At 37.2% G+C, this 19,560-nt stretch overlaps 1 protein-coding gene across 1 annotated transcript in view; it reads left to right on the top strand.

The window, feature by feature from the left end:
• The window catches only part of LOC128688027 (uncharacterized), an 82,449-nt gene extending 63,210 nt beyond the window's left edge, over positions 1-19,239 (top strand). Inside the window, exons 4-6 of the mRNA XM_070083759.1 lie at positions 3,606-3,825; positions 9,458-9,891; positions 15,326-19,239. Coding sequence (XP_069939860.1) covers positions 3,606-3,825; positions 9,458-9,891; positions 15,326-15,487 — 816 coding nt within the window. The 3' untranslated portion in view covers positions 15,488-19,239. The remainder of the gene's footprint in view (positions 1-3,605; positions 3,826-9,457; positions 9,892-15,325) is intronic.
• Positions 19,240-19,560: the final 321 nt, after the last annotated feature.

The following is a 19,560-nucleotide window of genomic DNA, read 5'->3' as shown; positions in this document are numbered from 1 at the left end:
TAATTTTTGTGAATAATTTTCTGGTAGGTTTTCTCATTCCCTACATGTTTGAGGCCTGCTTTTCTATAATTTTCTGCTTTAAAAACAACTATCTCCGAGCCCTTGTTGGCTTTGGAAATTACTAAGTCCCATCTTGTTTTAAGATTCCTAAGGCTGATTCTTTCTTTTTTTCGTAGATTAGGTCTGTAGTGTTTTGGTTTACGTTTTTTCACCCTGGTTTCTATCTCATTTATCTTCGATCTGAGTCCTGGTAGTTTCCTTGCAGGTTATGTCGTTGGTCTCAGTGCTCTCATATATTTTTGTGTCGTCGAAGGTGGTTCCTTTGATTTGTACCTGCGTGGTTTTCCTTCCATATCATGTTGGAAGGCTTGGTCAAAGCATTTATTCATTAGGACTTCCAGTTGTCTGCAGGTGTCATCTGTGTTCTTCTCCATTCTGGTTCTGCATGGTGGCCCTGGTATGAAGGAAAAGTCCCTTGCTCAGGACTCTTCTCTCTTCCTCCATCAGCTCCACTTCCGAAATCACCAGTCTCTCCAGTTCTGGTAGGGCTGCTGCTGGTCTCTCCAGTTGTGGTTCACATCGAACCTGTTCCTGAAGACACCTCCTCCCTTCCAGAACCCCTTCTGGTTCCCGAAAAAATTACCATTGCCATAGTTATTAGATTGTGGTTTCGGTTTATAGTAGGGTTTGTTAGTTTGGTTATTATAGAAATATTTCTTATTATTATTCTCGTTGTTATTGTTTTTGTTGTTGTTGTTGTTGTTGTTAATCGTATTCCTAGGTTTTCCTTTCGTATTGTTCGGTTTTCTCTGGTTTCCCTTGGGTCTCCCGGACTCAAGTAAGGTAACTCTGTCTGCTAATATTTTCAAAGATTTGGCTTTGGATTCCAAGTTGGTCAACTGTGTTGTGTCTTCTGGTGCCGTCTTGTCCTCCGGAGCTAGGTCTATAGTTCACATCTTTTTCACCTACTGGTTGGATTATATGCTTGTCTGTTTGATGTTTTTCTGTCTGGTCTCCTTTTTCGTCCATATCCAACACTTGTTGCCAAAGCTGGATTAGGGAATCCAGAGTGTCGTCATTCCTTCCTTTTTCCTTTTTACTGTTAGAGAACTCAAGGACCGGGGGGTTCTGCAAATGAATTTTCCCCATAAGAAATAATGGAAATAAAATTAATCCGTTCCTGACACCCAAAAGTATGAAAAAAAAAAAATTTTACCACATGAAATATTAATTTTAATACACACAGACTGAAGAAGACATGCACAGTTACATGACACTTACCTTTATTGAAGATCTGGTGATGATTGATGGGATGGGAGGAGGGGAGAGTGTTGATGGTCTTAGTGTTTAGAAGGGGAATCCCCTTCCATTAGGACTTGAGGTGTCAAGTCCTTTTCTGGGGTTACTTCCCTTCTTCTTTTAATGCCACTAGGACCAGCTTGAGAGTCACTGGACTTCTGTCGCACAACATATCTGTCCATAGAGGTCTGTACCTCTCGTTCCTTTATGACTTTCCTAAAGTGGTTCACAACATTGTCAGTGTAATAGTCACCAGCACGGCTTGCAACAGCTGTCTGAGGGTGATTTTCATTCATAAAGGTTTGCACTTTAAGCCACATTGCACAGATTTCCTTAATCTTTGAAGTAGGCAACTTCTTCAATTTCTCTCTCCCCTCCTCCGAAGCAGTTTCCTCAGGTGTGGCCTCATGCTGATGAAGATGATCTAGCAGCTCATCAGTGGTTAGTTCTTCATTGTCCTCCTCCACCAACTCTTCCACATCATCCCCACTAACCTCCAACCCCAAGGACTTTCCCAATGCCACAATGGATTCCTCAACTGGCATAGGATTCCCAGGGTTAGCCTCAAACCCTTCAAAATCCCTTTGGTCTACACATTCTGGCCACAGTTTCTTCCAAGCAGAGTTCAAGGTCCTCTTAGTCACTCCCTCCCAAGCCTTACCTATAAGGTTTACATAATTGAGGATATTAAAGTGCTCTCTCCAAAACTCTCTTAGAGTCAATTGAGTTTCTGAGGTCACTACAAAGCACATTTCAAACAGAGCTTTTGTGTACAGTTTTTTGAAGTTTGCAATAACCTGCTGGTCCATGGGCTGCAGGAGAGGAGTGGTATTAGGAGGCAAAAACTTGACCTTAATGAAGCTCATGTCCCCACAAAGTCGCTCTGCCAAGTCTGTAGGATGACCAGGGGCATTGTCTAACACCAGGAGGCACTTAAGGTCTAATTTCTTTTCAGTTAGGTAATTTTTCACATTGGGGGCAAATGCTTGGTGTAACCAGTCATAGAAAAAGTCCCTAGTGACCCATGCCTTACTGTTTGCCCTCCACAGCACACACAAATTAGCCTTGAGGATATTCTTTTGCCTGAACGCTCTGGGAGTTTCAGAGTGATACACTAATAAAGGCTTCACTTTGCAATCACCACTAGCATTGGAACACATGAGAAGAGTAAGCCTGTCTTTCATAGGCTTACGTCCTGGGAGTGCCTTTTCCTCCTGAGTAATGTAGGTCCTGCTTGGCATTTTCTTCCAATACAGGCCTGTTTCGTCACAATTATACACTTGTTCAGGTTTCAGTCCTTCACTGTCTATGTACTCCTTGAATTCCTGCACATATTTTTCAGCCGCTTTGTGGTCCGAACTGGCAGCCTCACCATGCCTTATCACACTATGTATGCCACTACGCTTCTTAAATGTCTCAAACCAACCATTGCTGGCCTTAAATTCACTCACATCACCACTAGTAGCAGGCATTTTTCTAATTAAATCCTGATGCAACTTCCTAGCCTTTTAACTTATGATCGCTTGAGAGATGCTATCTCCTGCTATCTGTTTTTCGTTTATCCACACCAATAAGAGTCTCTCAACATCTTCTATCACTTGCGATCTCTGTTTCGAAAACACAGTTGCACCTTTGGCAAGAACAGCTTCCTTGATTGCCGTTTTCTTGGACACAATAGTAGCGATGGTTAATTGGGGTTTACTATACAACCTGGCCAGCTCAGAGACACGTACTCCAATTTCATACTTAGCAATGATCTCTTTCTTCATCTCTATAGTAATTCTCACCCTTATTCCTGTAGGGTTGGCACTAGAAGCTTTCTTGGGGCCCATGGTCACTTATTTTGCAGATGAAATCACCAAAAACTCTGTAATAATACGAAATGTTCCGATTGTATGCTTGGATGTTACCGCGGAGGCTGGCTGGTAAACAATGCCACCAGCGGAACATGTGAGGCTGACTCAGGCCGCGCATTAGACGCGTCTCGGACGAATAGCGTTGAGCGAGTTTTTTAGCGGTATGTGAGGCAAAATTTTAGCAATAAAATGTATCAGCGTGCGGATTTAATGTTATGTGATGCCAGCGGTATGCGAGAGTCCACTGTAGTTGCACAGTTGCTTATTTTGTGCTTCACTAATTTTGTATTGTAGTTTTGTGGGTATTTGTTTATTTTCTAACTTTAACAAGCTCTGTATATTTATCTGCATGGATACTTGAAGGCTTGTAGCCCTAGATTGAGGGAGTGTTTAGACTGTTATATAAATGTACATACATAAAAGTCACCCATTACTTTTTTGTTCCTCTAGGACTCTGCTCCACAAGCCAATGGTCACCTTGGTGTGACTGAACTTCCTCGGAACCTTGGTGTTCCTGCAGTTTCACCCTCTAGTTCAAAAGCCACAGTTGATTTACGATCCCGTCCTGAACCACTGCCAAGACCTGACTCAACCAATTCTGTTCCGTGGCTTCAAGAACTACGACAGAATCAGAAACAGAAGAAAAGGTTGTCAGGTATACTTCTCCCAGGTTAGTGCAGTTGTTTTATACTTGTTCATTTACATAATTATTATGTTGGATTATTGAGCAGTAACCATTGCTTTTATCAGTTTTGGATGTTTTAATCAAACAAATAGTAAACATTTAAAATTCTTATTTTTCATTTTCCTGTTACAAATTGGAAAAAATAATAATGCAGGTGCATCACCAATTTTCCAGCACCCTTGGTTCCTAGGCTTTTCTGATACGTGTATATTGATTTTGCCGGACCAACAGAGGCGACATAATTCAGCTATACACATCTGACCCACCATAGTCTGCTGGAAACTAAAATTAAACATTAGTATAAATGAAGCCTTAATATAAGTGAAGCAGGCTTACTGTCTGTTTCATAGCTGACTGTTTCATAATGGATGTGTGATGTTACAGGGAGGACATCAGGGGTACTTGAAATAGAAGCCACAGGATTTTCAGGTGAAGGCCTGCAGCTGTGACACTCATTCTTCTTGGTTTTCTTTTTAAATATTTCATCCAAGTGAAATTGTTTTATTTGCTTTCATCTTTCCATGTGTAATTTTTCATTCATCAAATAAAAATTCAGTAGTTCTTGTTCTGTCACAAAGGAACATTGTTATAACCTTAATTAACCTGTCAATAGTCATAGCTGTTGACAAGTTCCTTGTCAACAGCAGTTTTGCTAACAATTAACCCTAGTTATAGCTAGGGTTTATTGTTAGCAAAATATGCTAAGACAAAGAAAATCAAGGGATCACCAGCAACAACTGCAGTGTAAACAATACAACAGTACAGTAAAGCCTCTCATTAACAGGGGGATATCAAAAAGGTTTTTGTGTCTTGTGTTATGCCTGTTACAGCTATCAAGAAAGAGTTTCAGAGGAGGGTTTATATTGTAACTGATTTTTCTATATATTTAGTAAGCATAGTAGTATGAGTTTATACTGTGTGTATTAAGCAAGTTTAAAATTTTGAAGAGTGGGGGAGTGTGTTGTCTGGTACTGGATTGGGCAATCATTGGTATATTGGCTTTTAGTTGAGTTATTGTTGGTTGTAAGTGGACCTGAGGGAATTGGGTGCAAGGGATATCACTTCTGTTTTAAATGTTGTGCAGTACTTCATCACTGCAACCACCCTTTCTCTCCTATGCAATCACGATTTGCATTTCAATGTAATAAACTGAAATTAAAAGTTGATTAACATAGGAACATTGGTGGAACTGGCAGCTAACTGTGATCAGATGTTGAGGAAATGGGGGCCAGAATGTCTGGAGAGACGAAGGGAGGAAGGTGAGATCATCTGGTGACCTTTCAGCCAGCCAGTTAGTTAGCCAGTCAGCCAGGCTTGGTCTGATATTTCTGAAGACAATTGGGCACTGTCGCAACAGACAAAATACAGAATTAATGACTTGTAGCTTTTATCTGATAATTAGAGTTTGTCCAGTCAATATTTTTGTCTGAAATTTCTGAAATCCATTAATGTGAAGTCCATTAATGTGAGGCTTTACTGCACATACAACACCATCTGTGGCTGCTCGGGAAACTTCTGGCAGAAAAAAAAAAAGTAGATTTGTAATTTTCTTTCTTTCAACACACCGGCCGTATCCCACTGAGGCGGGGTGGCCCAAAAGGAAAAACGAAAGTTTCTCCTTTTACATTTAGTAATATATACAGGAGAAAGGGTTACTTGCCCCTCGCTCCCGGCATTTTAGTCGCCTCTTACAACACGCATGGCTTACGGAGGAAGAATTCTGTTCCACTTCCCCATGGAGGTAAGAGGAAATAAACAAGAACAAGAACTAGAAAGAAAATAGAAGAAAACTCAAAGGGATGTTTATATATATGCTTGTACATGTATGTGTAGTGTGACCTAAGTGTAAGTAGAAGTAGCAAGACGTACCTGAAATCTTGCATGTTTATGAGACAGAAAAAAGGACACCAGCAATCCTACCATCACGTAAAACAATTACAGGCTTTCGTTTTACACTCACTTGGCAGGACGGTAGTACCTCCCTGGGTGGTTGCTGTCTACCAACCTACTACCTAGGTTTTGTAATTTTATTGGGACTAAAAGAAGTGCTGGATGATCCATTGCTGGTAAATTGGCGTTGTACCTGTAATAATTATTATAATAATAATAATAGTAATAATAATACAACAACTACATAAATTATGAGAATGCAGTTAAGTGTAAGTATGTTGGGTATAACCTATAGTATGCATAACACTTCCTAGCCGACTTGTTAAAAAAAAAAAAAAATATTAGAAACTAGTAGTGTAATCTTACCAGTAATGATATTAACAAAAATGTATAGTTTTACATAGAAGTAATTCTAATAAAACTTGATAAAATGTTTTAAATTGGAAATTTAAATTTGTTTTGTATTAATATTAATATATAGAAAATATAATATACTTGACATAGGATATGTTGAAGTGCACATGGATGCTAGTGGCTTTCTTTTGTACTTAACAATGCTTTACTATATCTAAACTATATTTTTATTCTGTACAAAAAAAAAAATAAAATGTTTGTTTTGTTTTAATCAAAGCTTTGATTATATTCTGCATTTTAATAAAAAAAAACATTAAGTATGACAGATATTATTTTCTATGCATGATGATAAAATCACTATTAGAACATAAGAACATAAGAACGAAGGAACACTGCAGAAGGCCTACTGGCCCATGCGAGGCAGGTCCAAGTCTCCTACCGGCTTAAGCCAATGCACCCAACCTAGTCAGGTCAGGTCACATTGACTTAAGGGAGGAACACGGCAACCGACCTGGTAGCACAAGCTATCAGGTCTAACTCACACCCACCCACATCTACTCATGTATTTATCCAACCTATTTTTAAAGCTACACAACGTTCAGGCCTCTATAACGGTACTTGGGAGTTTGTTCCACTCATCCACAACTCTATTACCAAACCAGTACTTTCCTATATCCTTCCTGAATCTGAATTTTTCCAACTTAAAACCATTGCTGCGAGTCCTGTCTAGGCTAGATATTTTCAGCACACTTTACATCCCCTTTATTTATTCCTGTCTTCCATTTATACACCTCAGTCATATCCCCCCTAATTCTACGTCTTTCTAGAGAGTGCAGTTTCAGGGCCCTTAGTCTATCCTCATAGGGAAGGTTTCTGATACATGGGATCAACTTTGTCATCCTCCTTTGTACATTTTCCAGAGAATTTATATCCATTCTGTAATACGGTGACCAAAACTGTGCAGCATAATCTAAATGAGGCCTAACCAAGGATGTATAGAGTTGAAGAACAACCTGAGGACTCCTATTATTTATGCTTCTTGATATGAAGCCAAGGATTCTATTAGCTTTATTGCGAACACTTATGCACTGTTGTCTTGGTTTCAGATTACTGCTAACCAGAACTCCTAAATCTTTTTCGCAATCCGTAATATTAAGATCTACATTATTTAGTTTATATGTGGCATGGTTATTGTCCTGTCCAACATTTAGAACTTTGCATTTGTCTATATTAAACTGCATCTGCCACTTCTCCGACCACTGCATCAGTCTATTCAAATCTTCCTGGAGTGCTCGAATGTCCTCGTCAGAATGAATTCGTTTATGTCGTTTATGTAGATTGTGAACAGCAGGGGGCCCAACACTGACCCCTGTGGAACACCGCTCGTGACACTTCCCCACTCTGATTTCTCCCCATTTATGCAAACTCTCTGCTGCCTATTTGTCAACCATGCCTCTATCCAGGAAAAAATTTCTCCTCCTATTCCATGTGCTTTAATTTTCGTCAATAGTCTCTGATGTGGGACCCTGTCAAAAGCCTTACTGAAGTCCATATACACAATATCATATTCATTGCCATGATCTACCTCCTCAAATACCTTAGTGAAAAAAGTTAATAAATTCGTAAGGCAGGAACGCCCCTTTGTAAAACCATGCTGAGATTCGTTGATTAATTTATGCTTTTCAAGGTGGCTACGAACTGCCTCGGCAATTATTGATTCCATAAATTTTCCCACTATGGAGGTTAGGCTTATTGGTCTATAGTTCGAAGCTAAGGACCTGTCACCTGTTTTGAAAATAGGTATCACATTTGCCATTTTCCACTTATCTGGCACCATGCCAGTTTGTAGTGATATGTTGAAAAGATTAGCCAAAGGTGTGCTAAGCTCCTCTTTACATTCCTTTAGAACCCTTGCATACAGTTCATCAGGGGCCTGGGGATTTGTTAGGTTTTAATTTATCTATTTGCCTAAGGACCATGTCACTTGTGACCCTAATAGTGCACAGTTTATTATCGTCCTGTTCTACATAATTTATCATTACTGGAATATCGCTGGTATCCTCCTGTGTAAAAACTGAGAGGAAGTATGTGTTAAAAATTCTACACATTTCCTTATCACTGTCAGTGAGCTGACCCGAGGAACTTTTGAGTGGGCCTATCTTGTCCCTGATCTTACTTCAGTATACCTGAAAGAATCCTTTTGGGTTAGTCTTCGATTCTCTTGCAACTTTAACCTCATAATCTCTTTTTGCTTTTCTAATTCCCTTTTTTATTTCTCTCTTTAACTGAATACAGTGGACCCCCGGTTAACGAACTTTTTTCATTCCAGTAGTATGTTCAGGTGCCAGTACTGACTTTTTTCCCATAAGGAATATTGTGAAGTAGATTAGTCCATTTCAGACCCCCAAACATACACGTACAAACGCACTTACATAAATACACTTACATAATTGGTCGCATTTGGAGGTGATCGTTAAGCGGGGTTTCACTGTATATCGATTTCTCAATTGCCCCTCTCCTCTTTTGATTTGCCTATATATGCACCAATCAGATATTTTAATCTATTGTTCATCCATTTAGGATCATTTTTGTTTGATCTGATTTCCCTATTTGGAACATAATTTGACTGAGCAGCTAGAACTATGCCCTGGAAAGCATCATATCGGCAACCATCACCACCTACCTGACCCTTAGTCAGGTCATTCCAGTTCAGCCCACCTAAGTAATTTTTCAGTCCTATGAAATCAGCCAAGCGAAAGTCAGGGACGGAGACTTGATTGCCATTATTAGGGGAATTCCATGATATATTAAAACTGAGTGATTTGTGATCACTTTCCCCAAGCTCATCATTAACCTCAAGATTATTAATTAGTGTTTCCCTACTGGCAAGAACCAAGTCAAGGAGGTTATTTCCCCTAGTTGGCTCTGTCACAAACTGTTTTAAAAAACAATCCTGGATCGTATCAAGAAAGTCACCTGATTCTAAATTTCCTGTCAAATTGCTCCAGTCAATCTGTCTATAGTTGAAATCTCCCATTAGCACAACATTTTCGTATGTAGATGCCTTACGAATTTCGTCCCAAAGACTTAGTATCATTATGTCAGAGTGAGTCACACATGATCTCTCTCATGTCATTGTTATATTCAGGGGAGTGTGAAATTTCAGTTTATGTATAATTTTGTTTTATGGTTTGTCCTCTTAATTAATAACAGTAGATACTGATAGCCAAAATTTTGATGAAGTGTAAATGAGACTTTAGATTTTTAAATTGAAGATTCAAAGGTTACTTTCAAGATCATGTAGATGAAGCCATGAAATTATACTCTGTAAATACATGTGTAAAAATACTGATTAAAACGATTATCTTTACAGAAGTGGAGAGTACACCTGCCCCAGCACCTGTAGTGTCATCCAAGCCAGCAATGTTACCTCACAAACCAGAAGATAAGCCAGTATCTAAACCTGTGAAACCTTCAAACATACCTGATACTCCAGTAACCACCACTAGAACTAAGACATCAGATGCTTCTCATTTGCCAACACCAGATTATGAACATAAACCTGTTGTAACCCAGTTTTCCACTTCTAAAAATAAACCTCTGCCTGCCACACCCTCAGCAGTCACATCCATGGAAAACAAAAGATTGCCAACTCATACTGATGCAAGAATATCAAACATTTCTCCAGAAAACAAGAAACCTTCCTCTACCATAGATACCAAAGATAATAAAAGGATATCATTATCAGACAGTTCAGTTCATTTAGAAGAAAGAATTAATGTTTTATATAGAGAGTTACTTCCAAAGGTAAATATAGTGTGTGTGTGGAATTTTATATATTTTTTATGACATTCTTGGAGAGCCCATTAACTGGCATTAATATTTTTTATATTAATTATCATGATTCTGCTTACATAGGACATAGGAGTAGGTTGGCCCATGGCATCAACAAAGTATTTAGGTACCCCACAAGTAACATCTCTGATTCATCATGATAATGGTATTTACCAAGCTAAACCAGCTACCTGCTCACACACTTTGCATCACCTGGCTTATAAACCGAGATTCCCTCCAGTGTCTTTTGTTTTTCTGCTCTTTCCATGCTTGCCTTTTTATTTAGTCCTTTCTTAAACACTATAGAATTCACATATCTTTCTCTTTTATTATTATTCAACCATTTTTTTTTTTTTTAATTTTTATGCTGGCATTCTTTAGCAAGTAAACAACTTTGCCTATGTTATGCTTCATATATTCATATAGTTTATTTGGACATGATACATAGTTGTACAAAGAATTATAGTAGTTGGGTGTACATGCCAAAAGCCCCTTGTATGCAGAGCATTATGAGCAGGCTTAAAATTAACAAGCAGTGAAAGGTTCACTGGTAAAAATTACCATAAAAAATTTACAATATGAAGTACAATTGAGTATTTGAAACAATGAAATTTGAACATTTCAATATTGAAGCATTATAGTTGTATAAATTTGTTGCATTACAGTGTATAACAAACAAGATGATCAATTAACTGTATGTTGTCTTGAAGTTTTAAGATTTAAGTAATTGGGAGAATTATTGGTGATGTTAAATATTGAGTGATGATTATTTAGTCCTGAGCGAGTAAGTGGTTTTTTAGAAGAGTCTGAAATTGATTTTCAGGCCTGGTTACTTTAGTATGTTCTGGTAATGAATTCCAGATTTTGGGGCCGTTTATGTGCATAGAGTTCGTACACAGTGTGATGTGGACCCGGGGTACATCAAAAAGAGATCTGTGCCTTGTGTTACGGTTGTGTGTCCTGTTAAGGTTGGTGAGGAGAAGTTTGAATGGAGGGTTTATGTTTGCATGTATTGTTCTATGTATGTAGTAGGCACATGAATAAGTGTGGATGTTCTTTTTGGTGAGCAAATTTAGACTTTTGAATAGAGGCGGAGTATGCTGTCGCGAGTGGGAATTTATCATCATTCTAGTTGCAGCCTTTTGCTGGGTTATTAGAGGCCTTAGGTGATTTGATGTTGTTGATCCCCATGCACAAATTCCATATGTGAGATAAGGGTAGATGAGTGAATGATACAGTGCAAGGAGAGCTGATTTGTTTTTCATAATAAAAAAAATGCTTTTAAGATACAAAATTTCTTCACATGTATCTTTTAGTCTTCATGGGGAAGTGGAACAGAATTTTTCCTCCGTAAGCCATGCATGTCGTATGAGGCTACTAAAATATGTGGAGCAAGGGGTTAGTAACCCCTTCTCCTGTATAAATTACTAAACTTAAAAAGAGAAACTTTTGTTTTTCTTTTTGGGCCACCTGCTTCGGTGGGATACGGCCGGTTTGTTGAAAGAAGAAGAAGTATCTTTTACGTAATGTTTATTATTCAGCATGATTTGAGTGGTATTTTTTCTTGCTGCCTTTTATAGCCATGTGTAATATTAAAGATTTAATTTTTCTGTTTGCAGAATATTTTCTGTATTATTTTGCTTATTATATTTATTATCCTTTATGGAGATCTTCATATACATCATGAAATACATGAATATGAAAGAGCACATTGTTATATTTACACTTGCATGTTAGTATCAGTATGCTGAGGTCAGTGGTCACGTGCGGTCATACCGCTAAGCTCTTGGGAGTTAGCGTTTGCTGTTACCCATACCATGGCTTGTAGTGCTTTAGAATCCCAGGTTCATGTGTTGAAGAAGGAGATTCTACTTTTTCAGGAGGAAAATAGGAAGCTGAAGCTTCGCATAGATGAGTTTGGGAGCGAGTGTGAGAAGGATTTAGCTGGTAAGGTAGGAATAGTCACCAGCAGTGATAGTGGCAGCCACTTTCAATGGCAAGTGGTTCACAGTTCAGGAAGAAGGAAGATGAGAGTTAATAGAGAAGATGTGAAGGTAGGAAATCGATTCTCTGTTCTCCAAGATGAGTGTACTTCAGTGGTTAGTGAGGTTGAAGGTACCACTGATTCCCCTGCTAATCAAGGTAAGAATATTTTAATAGTAGGCAATTCTCAGGTAAGATATATGGACTGTGCATTTTGTAAGAGAGACAGAAAGGTCAGACAGAGAGTGTGTCTTCCTGGAGCTGGTGTTGGCGACATAGTCACCAGGTTGGATAATATTATGGCAGGTAATGGGAACAAGCCCATTATCTGTCTTAATAATATTTATACCATTTTTTACACTAATGCAGTAGTCTGCATAACAGTAAATCTTATATTTTTTGTGAGAATAAAAATTCAAAGTGGAAAGCAAAAGAATATAAGAGGGGCCTTGAGACGTGACTAATGACTAGAGGAAATGTCATTTTAGTGCCAGGAATGTCTTTCTTGTTTATTCTGGACCCTATTCCGAAATTGGCATCTTTTGAAATTTGTGTGAAATTGGCAAAATTGCTAAATTCTGACCACTGTACTGGATAGTTGAATTTATAAATGGGTGGTTTCTTGCAACCATTCGATAGAAAAAATGGAGTTCTAGCGAAATATTCATGTTTTTTGTCGACTAGTACAGTGAAATTGGCCGAAAATGGGGCTCAAAGTGGGCAAAATCTCCGATCCGTAAACATCGCCGAGACCGCTAACTTTGCGAGAGCATAATTCCGTAAGTTTTCTATCAAATTTCAAACTTTTGGTGTCGTTATGATCGGGAAAAGATTCTCTATCTTTTCATAAGAGAAAATAATTTTTTTTTTTTTTTAAATTTGGCCGACCCTGAGAACGAGTTTCGGAGAGGGCCTGTCGACCCTCAAAGGGTTAAAAGACACTATTCAGAATAAAGTTGCTAGTAATGGTAAATCAATTGATCAACAAACAAAGAGAGATAGTAGAGGGCAACGAGTGACTAGCTCCCTTAAGGTTTACTGTACAAATAGTAGGAGTCTAAGAAATAAGATAGATGAGCTAAAATTACTTGCAAGTGTAGGTAATATAGATATTGGTATAACAGAGACCTGGTTCAACCTGAAAGATAGAGAAATGCCTTCTGAATGCAACATACAGGGTTATAAACTATACCACACTGATAGGGTCAACAGGAAGGGTGGTGGTGTGGCGATGTATGTCAGAGAAAATTTAAATTGTTGTCTTAGACATGATATAAGATTAGAAACATCGAACACAGAATCGATTTGCCTTCAGTTTCTCGAGGGTCGTGACAAATTAATTTTGGGTGTGATTTATAGGCCCCCAAACCTTGATAGGGAGTGCAGTAAGCTGTTATGGGACGAAATTCATAAGGCATCTAGATATGAAAATGTTGTGATAATGGGAGATTTTAACTTTAGACAAATTGATTGGAACAATATGACAGGAAATCTTGAGTCTAGTGACTTTCTTGCTACAGTTCAGGACTGCTTTTTAGAACAGGTTGTGACAGAACCAACTAGAGGAAACAATCTGCTTGACTTGGTTCTTGCCAACAAAGATTCACTAATTAATAATCTTGAGGTTAATGATGAGCATGGGGAAAGTGATCACAAATCACTTAGTTTCAATATATCATGGAATTACCCAGATAACTGCAATCAAATCTCTGTCCCAGATTTTCGCTTGGCCGACTTCATGGGACTGAAAAATTACTTGGGTGGGCTAAATTGGGATGTCCTAACTATGGGTCAGGTAGGTGATCTTGGTTGCCAATATGACGTTTTTCAGAGCATAGTTCTAGCTGCCCAGACAACTTTTGTTCCAAGTAGGGAAATTAGATCTAACAAAAATGATCCCAAATGGATGAACAATAGATTAAAACATCTCATTGGTCAAAAGAGAGGCATATATAGGCAAATCAAAAGAGGGGATGGGCAGTTAAGAAATCAATATATTCAATTAAAGAGAGAAATAAAGAAAGGAATAAGAAAAGCAAAAAGAGATTATGAGGCTAAGGTCACAAGGGATTCAAAGACTAACCCAAAAGGGTTCTTTCAGGTATGCAGAAGTAAGATTAGGGACAAGATTGGCCCACTTAAGAGTAACTCTGGTCAGATCACTGACAGTGATAAGGATATGTGTGAAATTCTAAATACCTACTTCCTCTCAGTTTTCACCCAGGAAAATACTAGCGATATTCCTGAAATAATAGATTACGTAGAACAGGATGATAATAAACTATGTACGATTGCGGTAACTAGTGACATGGTCCTCAGACAAATAGAGAAACTAAAACCTAACAAATCCCCAGGTCCTGATGAACTGTTTGCAAGGGTGTTAAAGGAATGTAAAGAGGAGCTTAGCATACCTTTGGCTAATCTTTTTAACATATCACTACAAACTGGCATAGTGCTTGGTAAGTGGAAAATGGCAAATGTAATACCTATTTACAAGGCAGGTGATGGCAGATGCAGTTTAATATTGACATATGCAAAGTTCTAAATGTTGGACAGTTAAATAACCATGCCACATATAAACTAAATAATGTAGATCTTAATACTACTTATTGCGAAAAGGATTTAGGAGTTCTGGTTAGCAGTAACCTAAAACCAAGACAACAGTGCATTAGTGTTCGCAATAAAGCTTACAGAATTCTTGGCTTCATATCTAGAAGTATAAATAATAGAAGTCCTCAGGTTGTTCTTCAACTCTATATATCCTTGGTTAGGCCTCATTTAGACTATGCTGCTCAGTTCTGGTCACCGTATTACAGAATGGATATAAATGCTCTGGAAAACGTACAAAGGAGGATGACAAAGATGATCCCATGTATCAGAAATCTTCCCTATGAGGATAGACTGAAGGCCCTGAATCTGCACTCTCTCGAAAGGCACAGGAATAAATAAAGGGGATGTAAATAGTGTGCTGAAAATTTCCAGCCAAGACAGGACTTGCAGCAATGGTTTCAAGTTGGAAAAATTCAGATTCAGGAAGGATATAGGAAAGTACTGGTTTGGTAATAGAGTTGTAGATGAGTGGAACAAGCTCCTGAGTACAGTTATTGAGGCTAAAACGTTGTGTAGTTTAAAAAATAGGTTAGATAAATACATGAGTGGGTGTAAGTTGGACCTTACTAGCTTGTGCTGCAAGGTCTGGTACAGTGCTCCATCCTTGAGTGGGGATGACCAGACTGGGTGGGTCATTGGGATAATCCGGGGGGTGGGTCATTGGTCTAATCCGGGGGGAGGACATGGACCTGCTCCGCATGGGTCAGTAGGCCTCTTGCAGTGTTTCTTCTTTCTTATGTTCTTATAAATTTAAAATATAACATTGCAAGGCAACTTCTAAAATTATTACATTTTATCTTTGCATCATTTACAGGTGAAAGCATTGGAAGATCGTCTAGAGGAACAACGAAAGGAACAAGCTCGACGAATGCAGTTACTCATGAACGAATTAGATGAGGAGCGTAAGAAGCGAGCATGTATGGAAGTTGAAATTGAAAGATTGCGGAAGCTTGTAGATGCGTATGCTCAAGTTTAAAAGTGAAGTGTTAAACATTTATAAATGATGTAATTCTTACTTGAAAAAATGTGTGAGTATTATGCATAATGACATCTGCCTTTATGGAATCCGATATGGCCACTAGAGGCACTCACACATCAGGCACTGACATGATCTGTTTTAGGATTCTGGGTCTTCCTTATAACCTGGACAACATATTTCTCCTGCTAGATGGCAGGTGCTGATTACCTGAAACCCACTGTGTCGGGTTTACAGTCCGTGTGAGTGTGGAACCTCGTATTCCTTAGTGAGAGCAGAGGTTATTTTCAGATGTATGAAATGAGTGTTAATCTTACTGTTGTGTGAGAATATTGTGCAAGATTTATGAATGGTATAAAATAGTATATGAATATGTAGATTGTCACTGCCTGCATGTGTTCCTGTTGGTATGATAAACTCTTGTAAGATCATTTGATACAGTAATTGAATCTGAGAAGCATTTAGACCGTCATTTTTTTTTTTTTTTTTTTTTTTTTTTTTTTTTTTTTTTTTTTTTTTTTTTTTTGTCATTTGAGTAAGAATATGTAGTATTGTGTGACTGAGAGTAAGACTACAGGTAACAATTTTTGAAAGTGAAAATATTCCTCTGAACTCAAAAAGATTAGAGTAAAAATTGAGGATGCATGATAGATCTCATACTAGTGAGGTAGAAATGGTGATTGAAACTGTAAACTATCTTGCTTTGAGAGTGGGTATTTTAGGGGGCTTCACTAAACTGATTTACAGATATATGTGCCATGGTACTGTAGACCATTATAATGAAAGTTAAATTAGGCCTGAAAAATACCTTCAAATGTCAATAAATGATTTTACTGTTTTTTATATATTTATTTTGGCAATTTAATGTGTCATAGGAAGAAATATCAGGTACTAAATTTGGTGGTATACTAGTATATATTACTTGAACTGCAAGAGTATTTAGAATCATTGATCCAGAGTTGTCACACTGTGCAAGTTGTATAGCCAGTTGTATACACAAATAAATGGCAATAATGTACAGATTTGCTTCATGTCAAGTACAAAACTAAATATTTGAATATGTTTTACTTTGAGTAAAACTTATTTTCAAAAATCAGTGTTGTTAGTAGACGAGAAACATACACACACAATAATTCAAAAGAAAAAAAGTTTTCCAGCCTAAATGTCAGAAAAGAATATTGTTTCCTTTAATTAGAATTATTTGGCAGATGCTATAAAATATAATATTATTGGCAACATGATGAAAAATATCGTTTTATATGTATTAAAAACATGTATTAAAGAATGATGGTACTTTTGCCATTTATGTATAGGGTGCTTAAGAAGTCATTTTTTTGCCCAGGACAGTATTATGCATAAAAACAACATGAGTATCAGGACTAGAAGTGTCTCAGTAAAAATATTAATCCTTGAAGGAGAAATGCTATATCTGGATGCAAGTTAGTTCTTTAGGTTTGTAGGACAAAAGTGTACATTGCAGTTTTCTAATATATGATCTAAGGGTTATGATTTTATAAATATAGAACAGTAAGAGATTGTACATTCATATATTGTACTTAAATGACAGTTATAGTAAGTAAAATAAATTTGCTGACAAACTGTCATTGCATCTGGTTTCTAGTACAGTAATATATTTTTCTTTATTATATATGTAGCTTTTATATTATTTATCTTTATTCTCACATATGTGCTGTTTCAGAATGCCTCTCATTTTTTATGTATATATGCATCATATTATTTTATTCTATTTTAATAAATCATAATATAGTGTATAGTTATTTTTTGCATTTTCTCCGACTGCTGTGTGTCATCAGTTGAGTGGCCAACAGTGCTTCGTGTCATCAGTTGAGTGGCCAACAGTGCTTCATGTCATCAGTTGAGTGGCCAACAGTGCTTCGTGTCATCAGTTGAGTGGCCAACAGTGCTTCGTGTCATCAGTTGAGTGGTCAGCTGTATGTTGTGCCATCAGTTGAGTGGCCTGCAGTACTGTGTACCATTAGTTGAGTGGCTAACAGTGCTGTGTGCCATCAGTTGAGTGGCTATCAGTGCTGTGTGCCATCAGTTGAGTGGCTATCAGTGCTGTGTGCGATCAGTTGAGTGGTCAACAGTGCTTTGTGCCATCAGTTGAGTGGCCAATAGTCATTTGTGCTGTCAGTTGAGTGGCCAACAGTCATTTGTGCCATCAGTGGAATGGCCAAGAGTTGTTTGTGTCATCAGTTGAGTGGCCACCAGTCATTTGTGCCATCATTTGAGTGGCCAACAGTCGTTTGTGCCATCATTTGAGTGGTCATCAGTCATTTGCATCATCAGCTGAGTGGCCAAGAGTGCTTTGTGCCATGAGTATATTTTGTTGTCTGCACATTTAATGCTGCTGCTTCCAAATGCAGAGTTTGATAACCTCATCACATTTCCATCATTTGCCTTATTTGAAGCACTAGGTGTGACTGCTTTTTTTTTTTTTTGCAGGATACATTTTTGTAAAAAACTAATATGTATAGAATGCTAATAAAATATGTAGTGTGTGTGTGTATATATATATATATATATATATATATATATATATATATATATATATATATATATATATATATATATATATACTACATAAACAATTTGCTACAATTTCATGTACAGGTGGTCCCATACTGACAGATGCTCCAAGTTAAACACATTACACTTATGAATGGGATACTTGGAAGCACTAATTTAATTTTTACAACTGTCAATACATAATATGAATATGTGTGAAACAACCGTCTTTTCTATAAAAATAAAGGGTTAGTAAAGTGAAACACCAAGAATGTAATTAGTTTGTAAATTGAAATGCCTGGAATTTAACTTGTTTGTAAGTTGAGATGCCAGGATTATAACTCAATTGTAAGTTGAAAGAGTAGGAGTGTATCTCATAAGGTGAAACACTAAGAAAGTAAAAGGAACATAAATGCAACTAATGCAGCATTTTTACTGTGGCAATGTTTCACTCTCCAGGAGCTATGACAAAGCTCCTGCAGAGCAAAACGTTGCCACAATAAAAATGTTGCATTGCATGTGTCCTTTTGTCTAACATATTGTCAGTAATCCTTCCAACATTATTACTAAGAAAGTATCTCATTCATAAGTTAAAACACCAGGAATGTAACTCATTTGTATGTTTAAACATCAGGAATGTAAATTTTGTAAATTGAAACAATGTAACATTTTTGTTAGTTGGGGACCTCTAATACTGTATTATTGTTTTTGTTTAACTGAATTACAAATTTATTTTTATATTTTTTTTATATTTTGAGCCTGAAACCAGAAAAACATTATACATTTGTAAGAATGTAGTTGTGATGCCGTCTAAAAGTACAAGTATGTTGGTACAGTATAGGCAACAAGCCGACAAGTGGGCGGACTAAGATAATATGCAGGAAAACCTTTAATGTACGTATAACTTTTTCACCCATGAAAGGACTTGATCAAGTGCACTTACTTAATAAAGCCCTTTCATGGGTGAAACATTTTACATTAAAGATTTCCCTGCATAATGTCATTCTTTTCTATAAGTACAAGTGACTGTTCATTCCTAAATAATGCTACCATATCATTTGTACTTAAATAAAATGGTACTTTCATGTCATAATGTATAAGTAGGTCAGTAATTATGAAGAAGTATTCTTTATTTTATTAATGATATATATACAGCATATAGGAAAATGTTAATGTTACATTTATGTATGCATCAAATTTAAATATCATTCTAATATACTGTGTTGAAATTTTCTCTTCACCTTTGGATCAAAGTTCGGAGGAAAACCAAATGAGGTTCTTTAGTGGAATTACATTTTTTAGTTGTTTTAGTCACTTTTCCTGCTGCTTTGTTTCTGGATGATATCTTAAGAATGTCTTTTTACATTGACTTTAAGCACAGATCTCTTATATACATTTAATAATTATTTTTATTATTATTATTATTATTATTATCACACTGGCCGATTCCCACCAAGGCAGGGTGGCCCGAAAAAAAAACTTTAACCATCATTCACTCCACTGTCTTGCCAGAAGGGTGCTTTACACTACAGTTTTTAAACTGC

This window comes from Cherax quadricarinatus, chromosome 10, assembly GCF_038502225.1.
Source record: "Cherax quadricarinatus isolate ZL_2023a chromosome 10, ASM3850222v1, whole genome shotgun sequence".
Taxonomy (NCBI): domain Eukaryota; kingdom Metazoa; phylum Arthropoda; class Malacostraca; order Decapoda; family Parastacidae; genus Cherax; species Cherax quadricarinatus.
Note: the sequence above shows the minus strand (reverse complement) of the source record. Positions and strands in the feature narration are given on the sequence as shown.